Consider the following 17989-nt stretch of genomic DNA (forward strand, 5'->3'; position numbering starts at 1 on the left):
GAGACTTCAGTCCATGACTGATCCTGTTTCTTTGGCCCTGTGGTGACACAATATATGATGGTGAATGCATGTGGCAGAAAAGCTACCTACCTCAGGGTGGCTGGGAATGAAAGAAAATAAAGGACTGGGCTCCCAGTATCCACTTGAAGGGTATACCCTCAGTGACTTGACTTTCTTCCACTAAGCCCCACTTCCTAAAGGTTCTACCCTTCCCAATAGCACCACGGGCTGAGAACCAGACTTTCAGCACATGGGCCTTTGGGGGACATTTAAGATCCAAACCATAGCAGGATGGGATGACTTACATCTCATTTCAGTGTTTCTGCTACTTAATATTTTTCATTGTATACTAATAAATTGACATTCTGGTTTATTAGGCATGGCAGTGCTTTGAAGTATCTTACTGAGTGTTGGAAATGCAGAATTTCTCTTGTATTTTGGTAGTGCTTGGCTTATAATTATAGGATGAAACATACTCTAGGGATCATGAAAAGTAATTGAAACAATTCGATTTGATTATTGGCCAAGTTCTTTGATTCCTTTCCATAAGAAAGTAGTAAACAATGCTTAGTTATGTGAGCAGGTTTGAAGCCCTTCTCCCTACCTGTATGATTTTGCCGTTATGGTGGACAGTCTACTAGAATGTCACTAACTTTGTAAGCTTATTTTTCTCTTCTGGCTGTGACATGTATATTAGAGAAGAAATTTGCTCAGAAGTCCAAATTGTATTCATCTTTGAAGAATTTATTGGCTAATTGAATATTGGAGTTGAGTATGTTATAAATTTAGTTGTTAGGTACAGATTTCCTATGAAGTGAAAACACTTTAGAATGTTTAAAATTTTGTCTGCTCTGTCATCTAACACATTATTGGTATTTCATATTGGTAAGGTTTGTAAACTAATTTTTCATTTTGGCATAAAAAATTTAAGAAGATGAACAGTCAGCCATAATCATGTTGCATGTGAAGGATTGTTTTATTTTATCTAGAGGTAATCCATATAGATCTGGAATTATGAAATCCAGAGTTTTTCCCAAGTCCTTCCATGAGCTGTGAAGCCTTGGTCAGTCAGCCTAACATTGCTGAACCTCCTCATTTGTAACATGCGGTCTCCTTCGTTGTAAGATTGTCCCTGGGTGAGCTGAGGAAACACATGCATGGCATCTTGCATGTAATAAACATCCAGTAAAATGTAGCGGCTGCTGTCTGCCATCCACAAGGTCCAAACAGACCCAGGGGTCTCTTAAATACATTTAGATGTATTTAAGCTATCTAAGCTTTTTTTTTTTTTTGGACCCCCCCCCCAAAAAAAAGCAAAATTGTGTTTTCCTGATTCTTCTCATTTAAAGGCCTTTTAAAATTTATATTGGCATCAAAAGGCTGAGAACTTTGCCTGCAGAATAAACTTTAAGCTTCACAGATAGTTTGCATAGATTTTTCTAAGATTGCTATTCAATTGTAAGAAACCACTATTTTATGTGTTAAAACAGTTTATACTACTTTATTTTTTTTTTCATTTTTCTTTTATTATTCATATGTGCATACAAGGCTTGGTTTATTTCTCCCCCCTGCCCCCACCCCCTCCCTTACCACCCATTCCACCCCCTCCCGCTCCCCCCCTCAATACCCAGCAGAAACTATTTTGCCCTTATCTCTAATTTTGTTGTAGAGAGAGTATAAGCAATAATAGGAAGGAACAAGGGGTTTTGCTGGTTGAGATAAGGATAGCTATACAGGGCATTGACTCACATTGATTTCCTGTGCGTGGGTGTTACCTTCTAGGTTAATTCTTTTTAATCTAACCTTTTCTCTAGTTCCTGGTCTCCTTTTCCTATTGGCCTCAGTTGCTTTAAGGTATCTGCTTTAGTTTCTCTGCATTAAGGGCAACAAATGCTAGCTAGTTTTTTAGGTGTCTTACCTATCCTCACCCCTCCCTTGTGTGCTCTCGCTTTTATCATGTGCTCATAGTTCAATCCCCTTGTTGTGTTTGCCCTTGATCTAATGTCCACATATGAGGGAGAACATACGATTTTTGGTCTTTTGAGCCAGGCTAACCTCACTCAGAATGATGTTCTCCAATTCCATCCATTTACCAGCGAATGATAACATTTCGTTCTTCTTCATGGCTGCATAAAATTCCATTGTGTATAGATACCACATTTTCTTAATCCATTCGTCAGTGCTGGGGCATCTTGGCTGTTTCCATAACTTGGCTATTGTGAATAGTGCCGCAATAAACATGGATGTGCAGGTGCCTCTGGAGTAACAGTCTTTTGGGTATATCCCCAAGAGTGGTATTGCTGGATCAAATGGTAGATCGATGTCCAGCTTTTTAAGTAGCCTCCAAATTTTTTTCCAGAGTGGTTGTACTAGTCTACATTCCCACCAACAGTGTAAGAGGGTTCCTTTTTCCCCGCATCCTCGCCAACACCTGTTGTTGGTGGTGTTGCTGATGATGGCTATTCTAACAGGGGTGAGGTGGAATCTTAGTGTGGTTTTAATTTGCATTTCCTTTATTGCTAGAGATGGTGAGCATTTTTTCATGTGTTTTCTGGCCATTTGAATTTCTTCTTTTGAGAAAGTTCTGTTTAGTTCACCTGCCCATTTCTTTATTGGTTCATTAGTTTTGGGAGAATTTAGTTTTTTAAGTTCCCTGTATATTCTGGTTATCAGTCCTTTGTCTGATGTATAGTTGGCAAATATTTTCTCCCACTCTGTGGGTGTTCTCTTCAGTTTAGAGACCATTTCTTTTGATGAACAGAAGCTTTTTAGTTTTATGAGGTCCCATTTATCTATGCTATCTCTTAGTTGCTGTGCTGCTGGGGTTTCATTGAGAAAGTTCTTACCTATACCTACTAACTCCAGAGTATTTCCTACTCTTTCTTGTATCAACTTAAGAGTTTGGGGTCTGATATTAAGATCCTTGATCCATTTTGAGTTAATCTTGGTATAGGGTGATATACATGGATCTAGTTTCAGTTTTTTGCAGACTGCTAACCAGTTTTCCCAGCAGTTTTTGTTGAAGAGGCTGCTATTTCTCCATCGTATATTTTTAGCTCCTTTGTCAAAGATAAGTTGCTTATAGTTGTGTGGCTTCATATCTGGATCCTCTATTCTGTTCCACTGGTCTTCATGTCTGTTTTTGTGCCAGTACCATGCTGTTTTTATTATTATTGCTTTGTAATATAGTTTGAAGTCAGGTATTGTGATACCTCCTGCATTGTTCTTTTGACTGAGTATTGCCTTGGCTATTCGTGGCCTCTTGTGTTTCCATATAAATTTAACAGTAGATTTTTAATCTCTTTGATGAATGTCATTGGAATTTTGATGGGAATTGCATTAAACATGTAGATTACTTTTGGGAGTATAGACATTTTTACTATGTTGATTCTACCAATCCATGAGCATGGGAGATCTCTCCACTTTCTATAGTCTTCCTCAATCTCTTTCTTCAGAAGTGTATAGTTTTCCTTGTAGAGGTCTTTCACATCTTTTGTTAGGTTTACACCTAGGTATTTGATTTTTTTTGAGGCTATTGTAAATGGAATTGTTTTCATACATTCTTTTTCCGTTTGCTCATTGTTAGTGTATAGAAATGCTAATGATTTTTCTATGTTGATTTTATATCCTGCTACCTTGCTATAGCTATTGATGATGTCTAGAAGCTTCTGAGTAGAGTTTTTTGGGTCTTTAAGGTATAGGATCATGTCGTCTGCAAATAGGGATATTTTGACAGTTTCTTTACCTATTTGTATTCCTTTTATTCCTTCTTCTTGCCTAATTGCTCTGGCTAGGAATTCCAGTACTATGTTGAATAGGAGTGGAGATAGTGGGCATCCTTGTCTGGTTCCTGATTTTAGAGGGAATGGTTTTAATTTTTCTCCGTTAAGTATAATGCTGGCTGTAGGTTTGTCATATATAGCTTTTATAATGTTGAGGAACTTTCCTTCTATTCCTAGTTTTCTTAGAGCTTTTATCATGAAATGATGTTGGATCTTATCAAAGGCTTTTTCTGCATCTATTGAGATGATCAAGTGGTTTTTGTCTTTGCTTCTGTTAATGTGGTTTATTACGTTTATTGATTTTCGTATGTTGAACCACCCCTGCATCCCTGGGATGAAACCTACCTGGTCGTGGTGAATAATCTTTTTGATGTGTTGCTGAATTCGATTTGCCATTATTTTGTTGAGGATTTTTGCATCAATGTTCATTAAGGAGATTGGCCTATAGTTCTCCTTTTTGGAGGTGTCTTTGCCTGGTTTTGGGATAAGTGTAATAGTGGCTTCATAAAATGTGTTTGGCAGTTTTCCTTCCCTTTCTATTTCATGGAACAGTTTAAGGAGGGTTGGTATCAGTTCTTCTTTAAAGGTCTGATAGAATTCAGCAGAGAATCCATCAGGTCCTGGACTTTTCTTTTTTGGGAGACTCTTGATTGCTGCTTCAATTTCATTTTGTGTTATAGGTCTATTCAGGTGATTAATTTCCTCTTGGTTCAGTTTTGGATGATCATATGCATCTAGAAATCTGTCCATTTCTTTTAGATTTTCAAATTTATTTGAATATAGGTTCTCAAAGTAGTCTCTGATGATTTCCTGGACTTCCATGGTGTTTGTTGTTATCTCCCCTTTTGCATTCCTGATTCTACTAATTTGGGTTTTTTCTCTCCTCATTTTAGTCAGGTTTGCCAGGGGTCTATCGATCTTGTTTATTTTTTCAAAGAACCAACTTTTTGTTTCATTAATTCTTTGTATGGTTTTTTTGGTTTCTATTTCGTTGATTTCAGCTCTTATTTTTATTATTTCTCTCCTTCTATTTGTTTTGGGATTTGCTTGTTCTTGTTTTTCTAGGAGTTTGAGATGTATCATTAGGTCATTGATTTGAGATCTTTCAATCTTTTTAATATATGCACTCATGGCTATAAACTTTCCTCTCAAGACTGCCTTAGCTGCGTCCCATAGGTTCTGGTAGGTTGTGTTTTCATTTTCATTGACTTCTAGGAACTTTTTAATTTCCTCTTTTATTGCATCGATGATCCATTCTTCATTAAGTAATGAGTTATTTAGTTTCCAGCTGTTTGCATGTTTTTTGTCTTTACTTTTGTTGTTGAGTTCTACTTTTACTGCATTGTGGTCAGATAGTATGCATGGTATTATTTCTATTTTCTTATATTTGCTGAGGCTTGCTTTGTGCCCTAGGATATGATCTATTTTGGAGAAGGTTCCATGGGCTGCTGAGAAGAATGTATATTGTGTAGAGGTTGGATGAAATGTTCTGTAGACATCTACTAGGTCCACTTGATCTATTGCATATTTTAGATCTTGGATTTCTTTATTGAGTTTTTGTTTGGATGACCTATCTATTGATGATAATGGAGTGTTAAAGTCTCCCACAACCACTGTGTTGGCGTTTATATATGCTTTTAGGTCTTTCAGGGTATGTTTGATAAAATTGGGTGTGTTGACATTGGGTGCGTACAGATTGATGATTATTATTTCCTTTTGGTCTATTTCCCCTTTTATTAGTATGGAATGTCCTTCTTTATCTCGTTTGATCAATGTAGGTTTGAAGTCTACTTTGTCAGAGATAAGTATTGCTACTCCTGCTTGTTTTCGGGGGCCATTGGCTTGGTAAATCTTCTTCCAGCCTTTCATCCTAAGCATATGCTTATTTCTGTCGGTGAGATGAGTCTCCTGTAAGCAACAAATTGTTGGATCTTCTTTTTTAATCCATTTTGTCAAACGGTGTCTTTTGATGGGTGAATTAAGTCCATTAACATTAAGTGTTAGTACTGATAGGTATGTGGTGATTCCTGCCATTTAGTTATCTTAGTTGTTTGAAGGTTTGATTGTGTGTACCTAACTTGATGTTACTCTCTACTGTCTTGCTTTTTCTTATCCTGTGGTTTGATGCTGCCTGCCTTTTCATGGTTAAGTTGGGTGTCACTTTCTGTGTGCAGGATCCCTTGCAGAATCTTTTGTAATGGTGGCTTTGTGGTCACATATTGTTTTAGTTTCTGCTTATCATGGAAGACTTTTATTGTTCCATCTATTTTGAATGATAGCTTTGCTGGGTAGAGTATCCTGGGGTTGAAGTTATTTTCATTCAGTGCCCGGAAGATCTCACCCCACGCTCTTCTTGCTTTTAATGTTTCTGTTGAGAAGTCTGCTGTGATTTTGATGGGTTTACCTTTGTATGTTACTTGTTTTTTCTCTCTTGCAGCCTTCAATATTCTTTCCTTAGTTTCTGAACTTGTTGTTTTAATGATGATATGTCGTGGAGTAGTTCTATTTTGATCTGGTCTGTTTGGTGTCCTGGAGGCCTCTTGCATTTGTATGGGAATATCTTTCTCTAGATTTGGGAAATTTTCCGTTATTATTTTGTTGAATATATTACGCATTCCCTTCGCTTGCACCTCTTCTCCTTCTTCGATGCCCATGATTCTCAAGTTTGGTCTTTTGATGGAGTCGGTGAGTTCTTGCATTTTCTTTTCACAGGTCTTGAGTTGTTTAATTAGTAGTTCTTCAGTTTTTCCTTTAATTACCATTTCATCTTCAAGTTCTGAGATTCTGTCTTCTGTTTGTTCTATTCTGCTGGATTGGCCTTCCGTTTTGTTTTGCAGTTCTGTTTCGTTCTTTTTTCTGAGGTTTTCCATATCCTGGCTGTTTTCTTCTTTATTGTTGTCTATTTTTGTCCTGAGTTCATTTATCCATTTATTCATTGTGTTCTCTCTTTCATTTTGGTGTTTATACAGTGCTTCTATGGTTTCCTTTATTTCTTCTTTTGCTTTTTCAAATTCTCTATTTTTATTGTCTTGGAATTTCTTGAGTGTCTCCTGTACATTTTGGTTGACCCTATCCAGTATCATCTCTATAAAATTCTCATTGAGTACTTGTAGTATGTCTTCTTTTAAATTATTCTTGTAGGCTTCATTGGGTCCTTTGGCATAGTTTATCTTCATTTTGTTGGAGTCTGGCTCTGAGTTTCTGTTCTCTTCATTCCCCTCTGGTTCCTGTACTAATTTTTTGCTGTGGGGAAACTGGTTTCCTTGTTTTTTCTGTCTTCCTGTCATTGTCCTTGGTGTTGTTACTGTCCCTGTACTGTGTGTAATTAAGTATTTTCTAGTTTGTAATAATAACAATGGTAATATTGAGAATGGAAGAGTGAGCTGAGATGGAAAGCAAGAAGTTAAAGAAAAGGGGAAAACAAATATACAGACAAGAGGGAGAAAGCAGAACAAGGTATCAGAGAAGAGAGTTTCAAAGGTATAAACAGGGAGTGTTAGTGTACTAATCGACAGTAAGCTGAACAGACAATAGAGTGACAGAGAGGATTGAAAATCAAAGATAAAAAAAATAAAAAATAAGTATATGAAAGTAATATCTATTTATAAAAATGAATTAAAATAAAATGGAAAGTAGAAAATTAAAAAAAACAAAAAAAAACAAAAAAACCAAAAAACTTCCAAGTTTATATGCAATGCAATTTCAGTCTTAATAATTTGGATGTCCGTCTCAATCTCCAGTCCTGGAGTTGGTGCCTCAGATGTTGTTCTGTAGTTGTCTCATCAAAGGGGATGCATAAAGTAGAACAAAACTACACTCACACACACACAGAAGAAAAAAAAAAAAGCCCCACCAAGTGTCCCCAGTTCAAATGCAATACAGTTTCAGTAAGTTTTTCGGCTTGCAGGTGTAATTCGGTTGTTCTCTCATCAAAGGTAGGGAGAAAAAGAAAAAAAAAGCGTCTGGAGGCAGTTCTGAGAGTGGTATCTGCAACTGTGGCTTGCCTGCCTGCTGCTCTCAGCCTGTAGCTGGCGGCGTTATTTATGCAGATCTCTGGGGTGAGCTTAGCGCTCACCTGGTCCCACAGGCTTTGTTTGCTCAGAGTTCTCCTGTGCGGGGGAGGGGGGGCCTCTGCTACAGGCTTTCCCCTTTCCAAGCACTGGGAAAGATGCCACTGCCCCGCGTTGTCAGGCCTGGGTGTTTATTTACAGTTCACCTGGGAAGTGGGTCTTCCCTCCTCTCACAAGCGTCCCAGCTCCCGGTTGCTGGGCGCGCCCCGCTCCCGCCAGAGCCTCTCCGGCCCCCCGGCTCGTTTATTTACAGTCCCGGGAAGGAGTCCCTTCCCCCAATCTTCAGCGCTCAGGGCGCCCCACCCTCTTTCCAGCGTCTTAACTGTTCTTATTGCTTAGTACTCAGTTTCTCTTTTTTTCCCTGGGTGGAGGTCAGTCTGTCCAGGGGGCTATACTGCTCTGGCCCAGGCTCGTCTGTGGGGGAACCGCGGTACCGCGAAGCTCACCTGGTCCGCGTCTTCCCAAGCCGTATGGGCGCCGGCCACTGGCGGCCCCGGGGGCCTCCTCGGTTCTCTGTTTAACGTGAAGTGGAGATTCTCTGCACCGGCTGGAGATGTGGAGGAGTCAAAGTTATGCCTTTTCTCGGTGATTATGCCTGCAAAGTGTGTCTCCAGCGTCTCTCCAAGATTTCACTATAGGAGGGTCGCTTTCTGCTTCCTACCTCTAGCCGTCATCTTGGAATTCTCAGTTTATACTACTTTAATAAAATAATTTTTATTCGTCTAATTGATGGAATTCATTTGCTTGCATTATTATAAATGGACATGTTTTCATCTAGTGAAGTTCTTGTTGCTGGTTTTGATTTCTTAAAAATTATTTTTCTGTTTTGGAAGATTAGTTTGATTTCAAAGATGCCTTGATTCAAAACAGGGAATTTAGAAGGCAGTATGTTTTTAGTAGAAACCCTAGGATTACACAGGTTAGTATTATTAGTCAAACTTTTCTTCATAGTATATTAGATCACTATAGAGTAAAAATAGTGTTGTCTACTCATGAACCCAAAACGGAATTATTGAAAGGTTACCATGTGGCAGTCACTTTTCTAGATTCTAAGGGAATACAGAATAAGATACTGACCTATCTATGGAAGGATCATCATCTAACGTGAGTGATGAGAATTGGTGGAGAGAGGTCTATAAATAAATAAATTTGAAAAGATAATGAATACTAGACCTGAGATGTGAACAGAAGTCTGTGGGACATTGAATAGAATAATTAGTTGCCTGGAAAAGTTGGGGGTAAATATGTCTCAGAGTAGGTATTATTGAATTGAAGGACTTGTCAGCCAGAAGTGGGCAATAACCTCTTCTGGACTACTAATTCTTATGCTAGCATACATGGTAAAAAAAAATCTGCCATGGTCACAGCTTAGCCCACGTACAACACATGATTTCAGAGTACTGTTGAACTCCTAATCTTAATATGGTCATTTTGATGAAAATGTCTGTGGATAGAAGCATAGCTAAAACATGGTGATCACCTTTTTTTGGCCTTGCATATAATTCTTGTTACGGATTTTAAAGAGTATATGCTAATTTTATGTCTTTAAATATTGACCTATAAATATATTGGATGTAACATTGATGGTCACAATAAATGATAAGATTAAGTACTCATCAAGTTTGATTCACATGTTAGGAAGAAATCTAAATGAAAAAGGAAGCAAGTTATAGGTTATGGCAAAGATAATTAAATCTGAAGTAGTTATTAGACATTTCTCATTAACAATTCTAAATTTTGTCTTCAAAAGTATTTTGGTTGCCATAGAAACTATATTACTTTGTCAATTGCTGTTATAACAAATTAATCACAAACTCAGTGACTTAAGACAACACAAATATCACCCTAGTCATGTCTGACATAGGTTATACTGGGCTAAAGTCCAGGTGCCAGTAACACTTCATTCCATCCTGGAGGATCTCCAGGGAATCCCTTTCCCTGCTTTTTTTCAACCTCTGGGGGCTCTTGACCCTTTTACTCCATCTTTAGAGCCAGTAAGGATGGGTGGAGTCCTCATGTGACATCATTCTGCTCTTCTTTCTGCTTCCTTCTTCCATTTCAAGGACCTTGGTGATCACATTGGGTCCACTTGGATAAACTAACCTAATATTTTTACCTTAAGATCAGCTGACTAGAAACCTGAACTCTGTTTGCATGCATTAATTCCCCTTTTCCACATAACGTAACGTGCTCACCAAGTTTCAAGAATTCAGACATCAGTATCATTGGAGGTGCCACTATTTGGCTAACCACAGTAACAATATGGTGCTTTTTAAAAATCAGAAAAATATGGTCTGTGGAAAATGACATAGAAGTACCACAATATTACTTGTGTATGTGTGTGTAGTTTCATGAAAAAAGTGGCATCACACTTCCAATTTTTAACAAATTTACTAGTTTTCTAATGATGTCTAAATACTAATGTCTTTACCCTGACACCAAGAATGACCAAGGCACTTGCCTACACAGTATCCCACTTGGATGTCTTGTTGGCCCTTCTAAAAATTAAATTCAGTTTTTACCTGGTACATGAAAACATAAAAATTGTACATACTAGTGGGGTAGCATGTGATGTTTGCTACCTGTATACTTCATTCCAATCCAAGGTGGGGAGATCTCCATTGGAAGTCTCTCCTAATGTGTTCAGTAAGTGTCTTAAATTTAATGTATTGGAAAGTAAACTCTAACCTCAACTCCCAATAGTCTTCCTCAGTTCAGAAAAGGACAGCTCCAGCTTTCTATGGCTTAGGACAAAACTGTGGCCTCATTCTTGACTGCTACCTTTCTTGCCCCACATCTTGTTTAAACAGCAGGTCCTTTAGAATTCATCTGGAATGATCTAACATCACCTCCACATGCTCCAAACTTTCATCATCTATTATCTACACTATTGCAGTCTTCTTATTTCTGCTCTTATACCCTGTCTTCCACCACCATCACCTTTGGAATTCTGCATAAAACATCCAGAGATCCTTTAGGACTATGTTAGAACAAGTTCTCCTCTGTCCTGTGACTTCCCTTTTCACTCAAAGTCCTATATTTGACCCTGTCTTTGGTTGTCTCTCCTAAACTTTCTCAGACTGATTGACTGACTGACTGTCAATAGATTGGTCTTCTTTTACTAGAATGTAAGTTTCATGAGACCAAGATCTTTTGTTTTGATCACTGTTGTATTTCCAGTGCTAGACTAGTGTATGTCACACAATAAATGCACAGATATTTGTTGAATGAATGCTTTATAATTTATTTGGTTTGATTTTTTTCCCTTTCTTAATACATTACTTTGGGCTTCTTTGGGTAATAAGAAGTAGTTATACTAAAACTTGTAAATTAAAGGACATATTTTAAATCTTATTTGCTTTTAGACTACATAGGACAACATATCATAGGATTGCAGGATTAGATTTGGTAATAAGAATGTTCCATATCTTATGAGCATGTCTTCTTTCTCTGTTCTTTGGCTTCTCTAATGCTGTGATCATCCTTACAACTAGAAATGCTTCTCAGTTTTCCATTTTATCCTAATAAAATTTGTAAGAAGAAATGCCACAAAGAGTCAAACAACTTGAATTTAAGTCCTAGCCCTGTCACTGACTGTAACTGTAGCCACTTAACTCATTCTTGGCTTTCCCTTCTGTTAAATGTGACAAATAACTGGCATATTATTCTCATGGAATTGGAAAATAAAGTGAAATAAAGTATTTGAAGGTGATTTATAAACCTTAAAGTGCCAAGCAAGTGGGGAATTAAATAATTTCAGATCAGCAGCTGTTTTGTTTTTTTTGTTCAGTTTAGTTTTGTTTTGTTTTTAGCAATTACAGTGTGCCAGACTTTGAGGGTTTCAACAGAGAAAAGAAGGGCTTGAATTTGGCTTCTCTTTTCCATCGCTTAATGACCCCACTTCCCAAATCCTTGCTAGGGATCATTCCTAGTGTTTGGTTAACTGGACTGTGTTACAAGAGTCTCATCACTGTTGACTTCTCACCACTTGCTCTCAGACTTACCATTTAAAAAAGCAAAATTGATTATATCACCTCTAGAAAGGTCTCTCATTTGTCCAGCTGCCAACAGATAAAATAGTTTCTTGGCCTTGATTTACACCCTGGTCCCACTTCATCTTCTGTCACTAGTGCCATATACCCAAGTCTCCTGCCTCACTGACTCTCTCAACTTCTTTGATATGACAGGGAAGAGACTTTAAGTCCTTACTGTGATTTTGCATCACCCTCGAAAGCCTTCTTAACCTTCTTCTTCAGCTTGTATATGCTTTCAGACTCAGTTCTGGCATTGGCTCTACCCTGACTTGACCTCCCCATGGAGAGGTAGCTCCTATGATCTTATGTGTCTCCACTGTATTTTGTTTTGTTTTTTTTGGACATGATGTATTTTAGTCTGTAAGCTCTTGAAATGCTAAGATTATGTTAAAATAATGGTGAATTCCACTAAGAAGTGTAGTGGGTGAAATGGTGGCCCCCTAATGCAAGAGTCTGTAAATGTGACACTATGCCCTATTTAGAAAAATAATCTTTTGGGTGGAATTAAATGACTAATCGCATTGTTGTAATTATTGTAACTTGTTACAGCAACCCTAGGGAAGTTAAGGTAGGAAGGCTGGAACATCAAACATCATTGTATTTACTATCAGTACCATCATTGTTCTTGTCACCTATCACAGGACCTGAAAAGCAGCATGTGCTCAGAAAATAGTTGAATGAAAACACAGTTCTTGTCTGTGAACTTCCAGCCTAGCAATAGTGGTGGTGTTGATGAGAATTGTGCTTAAAGGTGGTTTTGAAAGAGGCCTCCCAGATAGTTCTCCTCTAAGGTTTTTGTCTTACGTGTCTTTCTATGTATCTGTGTGCTTGTATTAAATGAAGGATACTAGTGGATTTTTTTAAAATATTTTTAGAAAAACTTTCACATATGTTTAATTATCCTTTTAGAATAAGACTAATTTTGTATAAACAAGTTATAACGTCTCCTTCATAATAGAAAAATAATACTGTATTTGGAAAACAGTATTATCAGTTCAAAAAAATCTTAAACCATCTCTTCTTTGTCCCCAGTGAAGTGTTTATTAGCTAAAATTAATTTCATATAAAAGGGCCTCAAAGTACCATTTAGAGAAGTAACTTGGAGCAGTAAAGTAATTTGAGTGTGCCAAGATGTATAGGAATATCAAAATTTACAAATAATCCTAAACCCAAACCAGGTAGGTTATATGTATCTGTCTATAGATCTTAGTTTGTCACTGGAGGTTAGGTCGGTGATCTAGCATTACCAGTGTTTTATGAAGTAGTACAATAACAATAATAGGTAATGTTAATGTAACTCTTACTCTGTGCTAGGCCCTGCTCCAGGTTTTTTATATGAATTAAGTCATTTTGTTCCCACAACCACCCTGTGCTCTTACTTAGTCTATACTTCAGAGGAAAGTGAAGCACAGAGTGGCTAAGTGACTTGCCCAAGGTCAGGAGAGCCTGGCAGCAGAGATGAGTGGCCAAGGTTCTGCTGCATCCTGACTCAGTTTTCCACGTTGGCTTCCATTATCTAATACAATTGGAAGTGGTAGTGAGAATATCTGTGAATCTAAGGAAAGAAGCTGTGTCCAGTTCCATGGTGGTTCCAACCTTGGTGTGCGTTTTTAGTAAGCACCAGGTGGGTCTGGCCACCTTTTGGACACGCACGTGCGCGCGCACACACGCACACACAGAGTCAATACACAGCCCACACAGTTCACTCCACATTAAGGCTTATTGTTGCTGGTTGTATACTTAAGCTAGGTTATTGGCGGTGACCCTTTTGAGTACATACCTGCATCTAAACTTGTGCCTCAAATGCCACACTACTAATCACGCTTCTTTTGTAGAGAATGAATCAAAGGCCAGCATCAGAGAATTCTTTTTAAAGAATCTTTTGTACGAGCTTCAGAATCGGGTATATTGACCCAAGGAAATTGTTAAGATGAATGTAAGAAAAAGCATGACAGAAAATGTCTACCCTAGTGTGGTTTTGTATATTGTTTTTTATTTATAAGGAAATTTTAATGTAAATTCCACTTCACAGTAGAGTAATAGTTTTATGATTTGGGTTACTCTGATTATTAACTGTGGTCGAGAAGGGATTTATCTCTTAAATTTAGAAAGAAAATGCACCCATTTATACTGCCAAGAACCCTAATTATGTGTGTTTTTAGAGTGTGGAAAAAGTACCATGCTCTTAGTCTTACTCTTCAGTATCTTGTTGTCTATTGAACTGTCAAAAAATATGATTTTCTTTCTTCTAGGAAGACTGCAAGTCACACTGAGTCAACAGCATCCAGGGTTTTCTTCAGTTACAAACAAAATGAATATTCCCATGCTGCTACTGCATCCTCACCAGCATTTCCTAAAAGGCTTCTTAAAAACACCTCCCCGCCATTACCACTTCATCTTTCACTCAAGTGCCCATCTGAGATCAGGAATCCCCTGTGCTCAGCCATTTAAGGCTCTCGGACTCCACTGCACAAAGTGGATGCTGCTGTCAAATGGCTTAAGGAGAAAATTATGTGCACCAGCAACCTTAAAGGACCACACCGAAGGACTTTCTGACAAAGAGCAAAGATTTGTGGATAAACTCTATACCGGCTTAACCCAAGGGCAAAGGGCTTGCTTAGCAGAGGCCATAACTCTTGTAGAATCAACTCACAACAGGAAAAAGGAGTTAGCCCAGGTGCTTCTTCAGAAAGTCTTAGTCCATCATCGAGAACAAGAGCAATTAAATAAAGGAAAACCACTAGCATTTCGAGTGGGTCAGTTAATAAACTGTTCTTGTTGTTCAGTAAATATATTTCCAAATTCTGTCTTCATTCAAAATAATTCTAAATAGTTTGCAATTTAGGTTGGGCACAGTAGCTCACAACTGTAATCCCAACTACTCAGGAGGCAGAGATAGGGAGGGTTGTAGTTCCAAGCCAGCCCGTGCCAAATTTAGCAAGACCCCATCTCAACAAATAAGCCAGGTATGGTAGTATATGCATGTAACCCCAGCTACACAGGAGGCATAGGTGGAGGATTGTGGTTCAAGGTTGGCCCTGAACGAAAAAATGGGACCCTATCTGAAAAATAACTAAAGCAAAAAAGACTGGGGGTGTGGCTCAAGTAGTAGAGTGCTTCCCTAGCAAGTGCGAAGGCCCCAAGTTCAAACTTCAGTACTGCCAAAAGTAATAAATTAGTAAATAGTTTACAATCTAATGGCAGTTTTTCCTTGAAATTTTGGATGAACTTTAAATGCCTTTTTTATAAGTATTAATCTTGATATTATGAAGAACTTGTCGTGGCCATTTGAACCAAGGCTCTGTATTTTACGAGGGCACTAGCAGAACTGTATTTTCACAGGACTCTTCCTAAGGCTTCCAGAATAGAAATATGCATTGAGCAACTCGCGGGTTTGCGTCTTTTTCTGTAGTCCTTCTGTTTAGCAGTCTAAAGTGAGTTCCATGTTTTGTGGTATGTCAGTTGTAATTATCCTCATCTCATTTCAGATTTCTGCTGCTTTGATGCCTCACTGATCTTTCTGCAGCCAAGTCTCACTTCTTCCAGATACTTTTATTGAGTTTCTGGGAGCGGCTGTAAACCCAGCCATTTCAGTGCTGTAAAGTGTATTTTTAAAGGAGAGGCCCTTCATTTGCTATCTGTACTTAAATGTTCACTTGACCTTTTGGACAATTTGACTTGGTTTTGAAATTGTTACATTTTTGAAATTGTGCATTTTATAGGGACTTTAGATATGTTTGGCTATCAGGAATTAAGCGAGACAGTGTGCATAGAATGAGAGCATCCCATGATTGCAAACTAAGTTGTTTGGACCAGCCCTGCTGCTAAAAACCACCTGACATGGTCCCAGCACAGAAAATTGGAATAATGAGTAAATACACGTAAAAATTGACCTTAGATAGGATTCTATGCCATAGTTTACTGGCAATGTAGAGACTCAAACATTAACAGGTATAAATGCTTTAAAGATGATTTCAGCTCTCCAACCAACATTTGATCAGACCACATGTTTAAACTTCTTTTTCTGCCCTCAGTGAAAGGTTCATTTATATAAGAGTACTACCTTAGGTATTTGTAATCTTTATGTCTTATAGAAAGAAAATAGAACCCCCCCAAAGAGAAGCACTAGTTCTGATGAAGTGTCTACTAGGCTTTGGGAAATCCTTGAAGAGAAAATGCCCCTGAGATGTCTCAGTTGGCCAAACAACTCACATAGAACTTTGTGATGCTATTCAGTTCTGATATTCTGAGGCCAGATAAACTTAGGTCTTTATTATAGTTATTTTATCACTATTATAAATAAAAGCAATAAAGGTTTGCTCAACACCTGTAAAAGAGTTTTAGGCAGGAACCTGACCTGAAATGTAGGAAGGAGCTACATGTAGCATATGCTGTATGTTCCTTTGAATAGAAATGTCTGTGTCTAATGCACTTTATTGAACAAGTATCTCTTGCTCCATACCTGCCTGCCACATGCTATTCTAAACATACTGCAAATAACTATCTAGTTCTTACACCAATATGATGAGATAGCTACTGTTATATCACCTATTTTATTGTGAAGGATGCTGAGGCCCAAAAAGAGGCTACGTAACTTTGCCATGATCATAGAGCTTGTAAGAGGCAGAACTGGAACGAGACTGCCAACCAGCTCTGGGGTTTGCCCTCTTAGCTGCCATACTTGACTAACCAAGTAGGGGACTTCCCTGCCTTTCTTAACACAAATTATTTTTTTCAGGATTCTGTTTATGTGATTTTTTTGAGTTAGGTGTGCAGTGCAAGAAAAATGATCCTTTATAAATAGAAGTTTTTTCAATCACTGGGAATTTCTATAGTAATGAGTTATATTTTCTTTCAGTGGGCAGATAAAAGTAGACAGAATTGGGGCAGGTAGAATAATTACCAGTTCCAAGAGTTGGGCAGATGTAGAAAGTCAGCACATTAAAACATAGGCAATAAAGCATGTCCGAAAAGATCTACATTATAGAAAAAAGGCATTTAGAAAAAAATTGTGTTTCGTAATTTTTGAAAGTGAATTTTGTCCTTTCTATATCACCATTACTCAGGACTTAAAGAGATGAATTTTTGTTTTCTGCTTTAGGGCATGTTAAAATATATTAATGATGATTTTAATAAAACGTGGGAAATAGAAGACAGTCCCGGGTTTTTTTTTTTTCAATAAATTTGATCATAGCACTGATTTCATTTAATTCATTAAATTAGAAGATCTGTCTTTTTACTGTAGGATTGTCGGGGCCCCCTGGTGCTGGAAAATCAAGCTTTATAGAGTATTTTGGAAAAATGCTTACTGAGAGAGGGCACAAAATATCTGTGCTAGCTGTGGACCCCTCTTCTTGCGCAAGTGGTGGTGAGTATGCCTGATTCCTTCTCACTTGCAGAGCTTGTGGGGGCTCTATTCAGTTTAGTGGGAGTTTGCAGTTAGGGGACCCCTCTGTGCTCACTGAAGGAGTGATTCCAGTTGTGCAGAGCAAAGTGGAAACTACCAGAGGTGCTGGGATCATTTAACTCTGCAGAGGGCGGTCAGCTTGTGGCAGCTCAGCAGGTATGCAGAGAGCTGGGATGATAGGTGCCAGAAGTTGAAGATAATCAAAAGCAAATTTTGGCCCTTTGGCAATTATGTGTAAGGTCACACCCTCCTTTCCTGCTGCTGTTCCTGATGCTGGCTGCATCAGTGGCTACACCATTCAGAAAACGTTCCTTACTGCTCATTTGTTTCCTGTTGTAACATCTCTTAAGCTTTCAGAAAATACCCTACTGCTGTTTATAACTTGTCGCTTGCTTATATGATATGTCCAGTTAAGCAGAAAGCTCTTAGAGGGACCATGTAATATATTGCTATTCCCCCTACAGCACTTAGCATAGGACATTGTACACTGCACAGTGTTCAGCAATTACTTACTGATTGGAGGTCATGCAATCACTCAATGTTTAATTTGCAGCTCATCAGAGATACAATGAATATAAACTTAGTTCCTCAAAGGATCATTTAATGAAAACATAAAGCATACTGCCTAAATACTCAGGAAAGATTTTTCTTCCCTTGCCCTCTGATTCAGGCTTCTCATATTAGTTACTTGTGTAA

At 38.1% G+C, this 17989-nt stretch overlaps 1 protein-coding gene across 6 annotated transcripts in view; it reads left to right on the forward strand.

Moving 5' to 3' along the window:
* Mmaa (metabolism of cobalamin associated A) overlaps window positions 1-17989 on the forward strand; it is a 33505-nt gene that overhangs the window by 5179 nt on the left and 10337 nt on the right. For 4 of the 6 annotated variants that reach the window (XM_074041228.1, XM_074041227.1, XM_074041226.1 and 1 more), the window contains exons 2-3: window positions 14139-14642; window positions 17132-17254. In XM_074041228.1, the coding sequence (XP_073897329.1) occupies window positions 14198-14642; window positions 17132-17254 (568 nt within the window). In that variant the 5' untranslated portion in view covers window positions 14139-14197. Of the gene's footprint in view, window positions 1-14138; window positions 14643-14679; window positions 14853-17131; window positions 17255-17989 lie in introns of those variants that run through there. The other 2 variants (XM_074041230.1, XM_074041229.1) reach the window with 2 other exon arrangements.

The sequence above is a fragment of the Castor canadensis genome, chromosome 9, assembly GCF_047511655.1.
Source record: "Castor canadensis chromosome 9, mCasCan1.hap1v2, whole genome shotgun sequence".
NCBI classification, from domain to species: domain Eukaryota; kingdom Metazoa; phylum Chordata; class Mammalia; order Rodentia; family Castoridae; genus Castor; species Castor canadensis.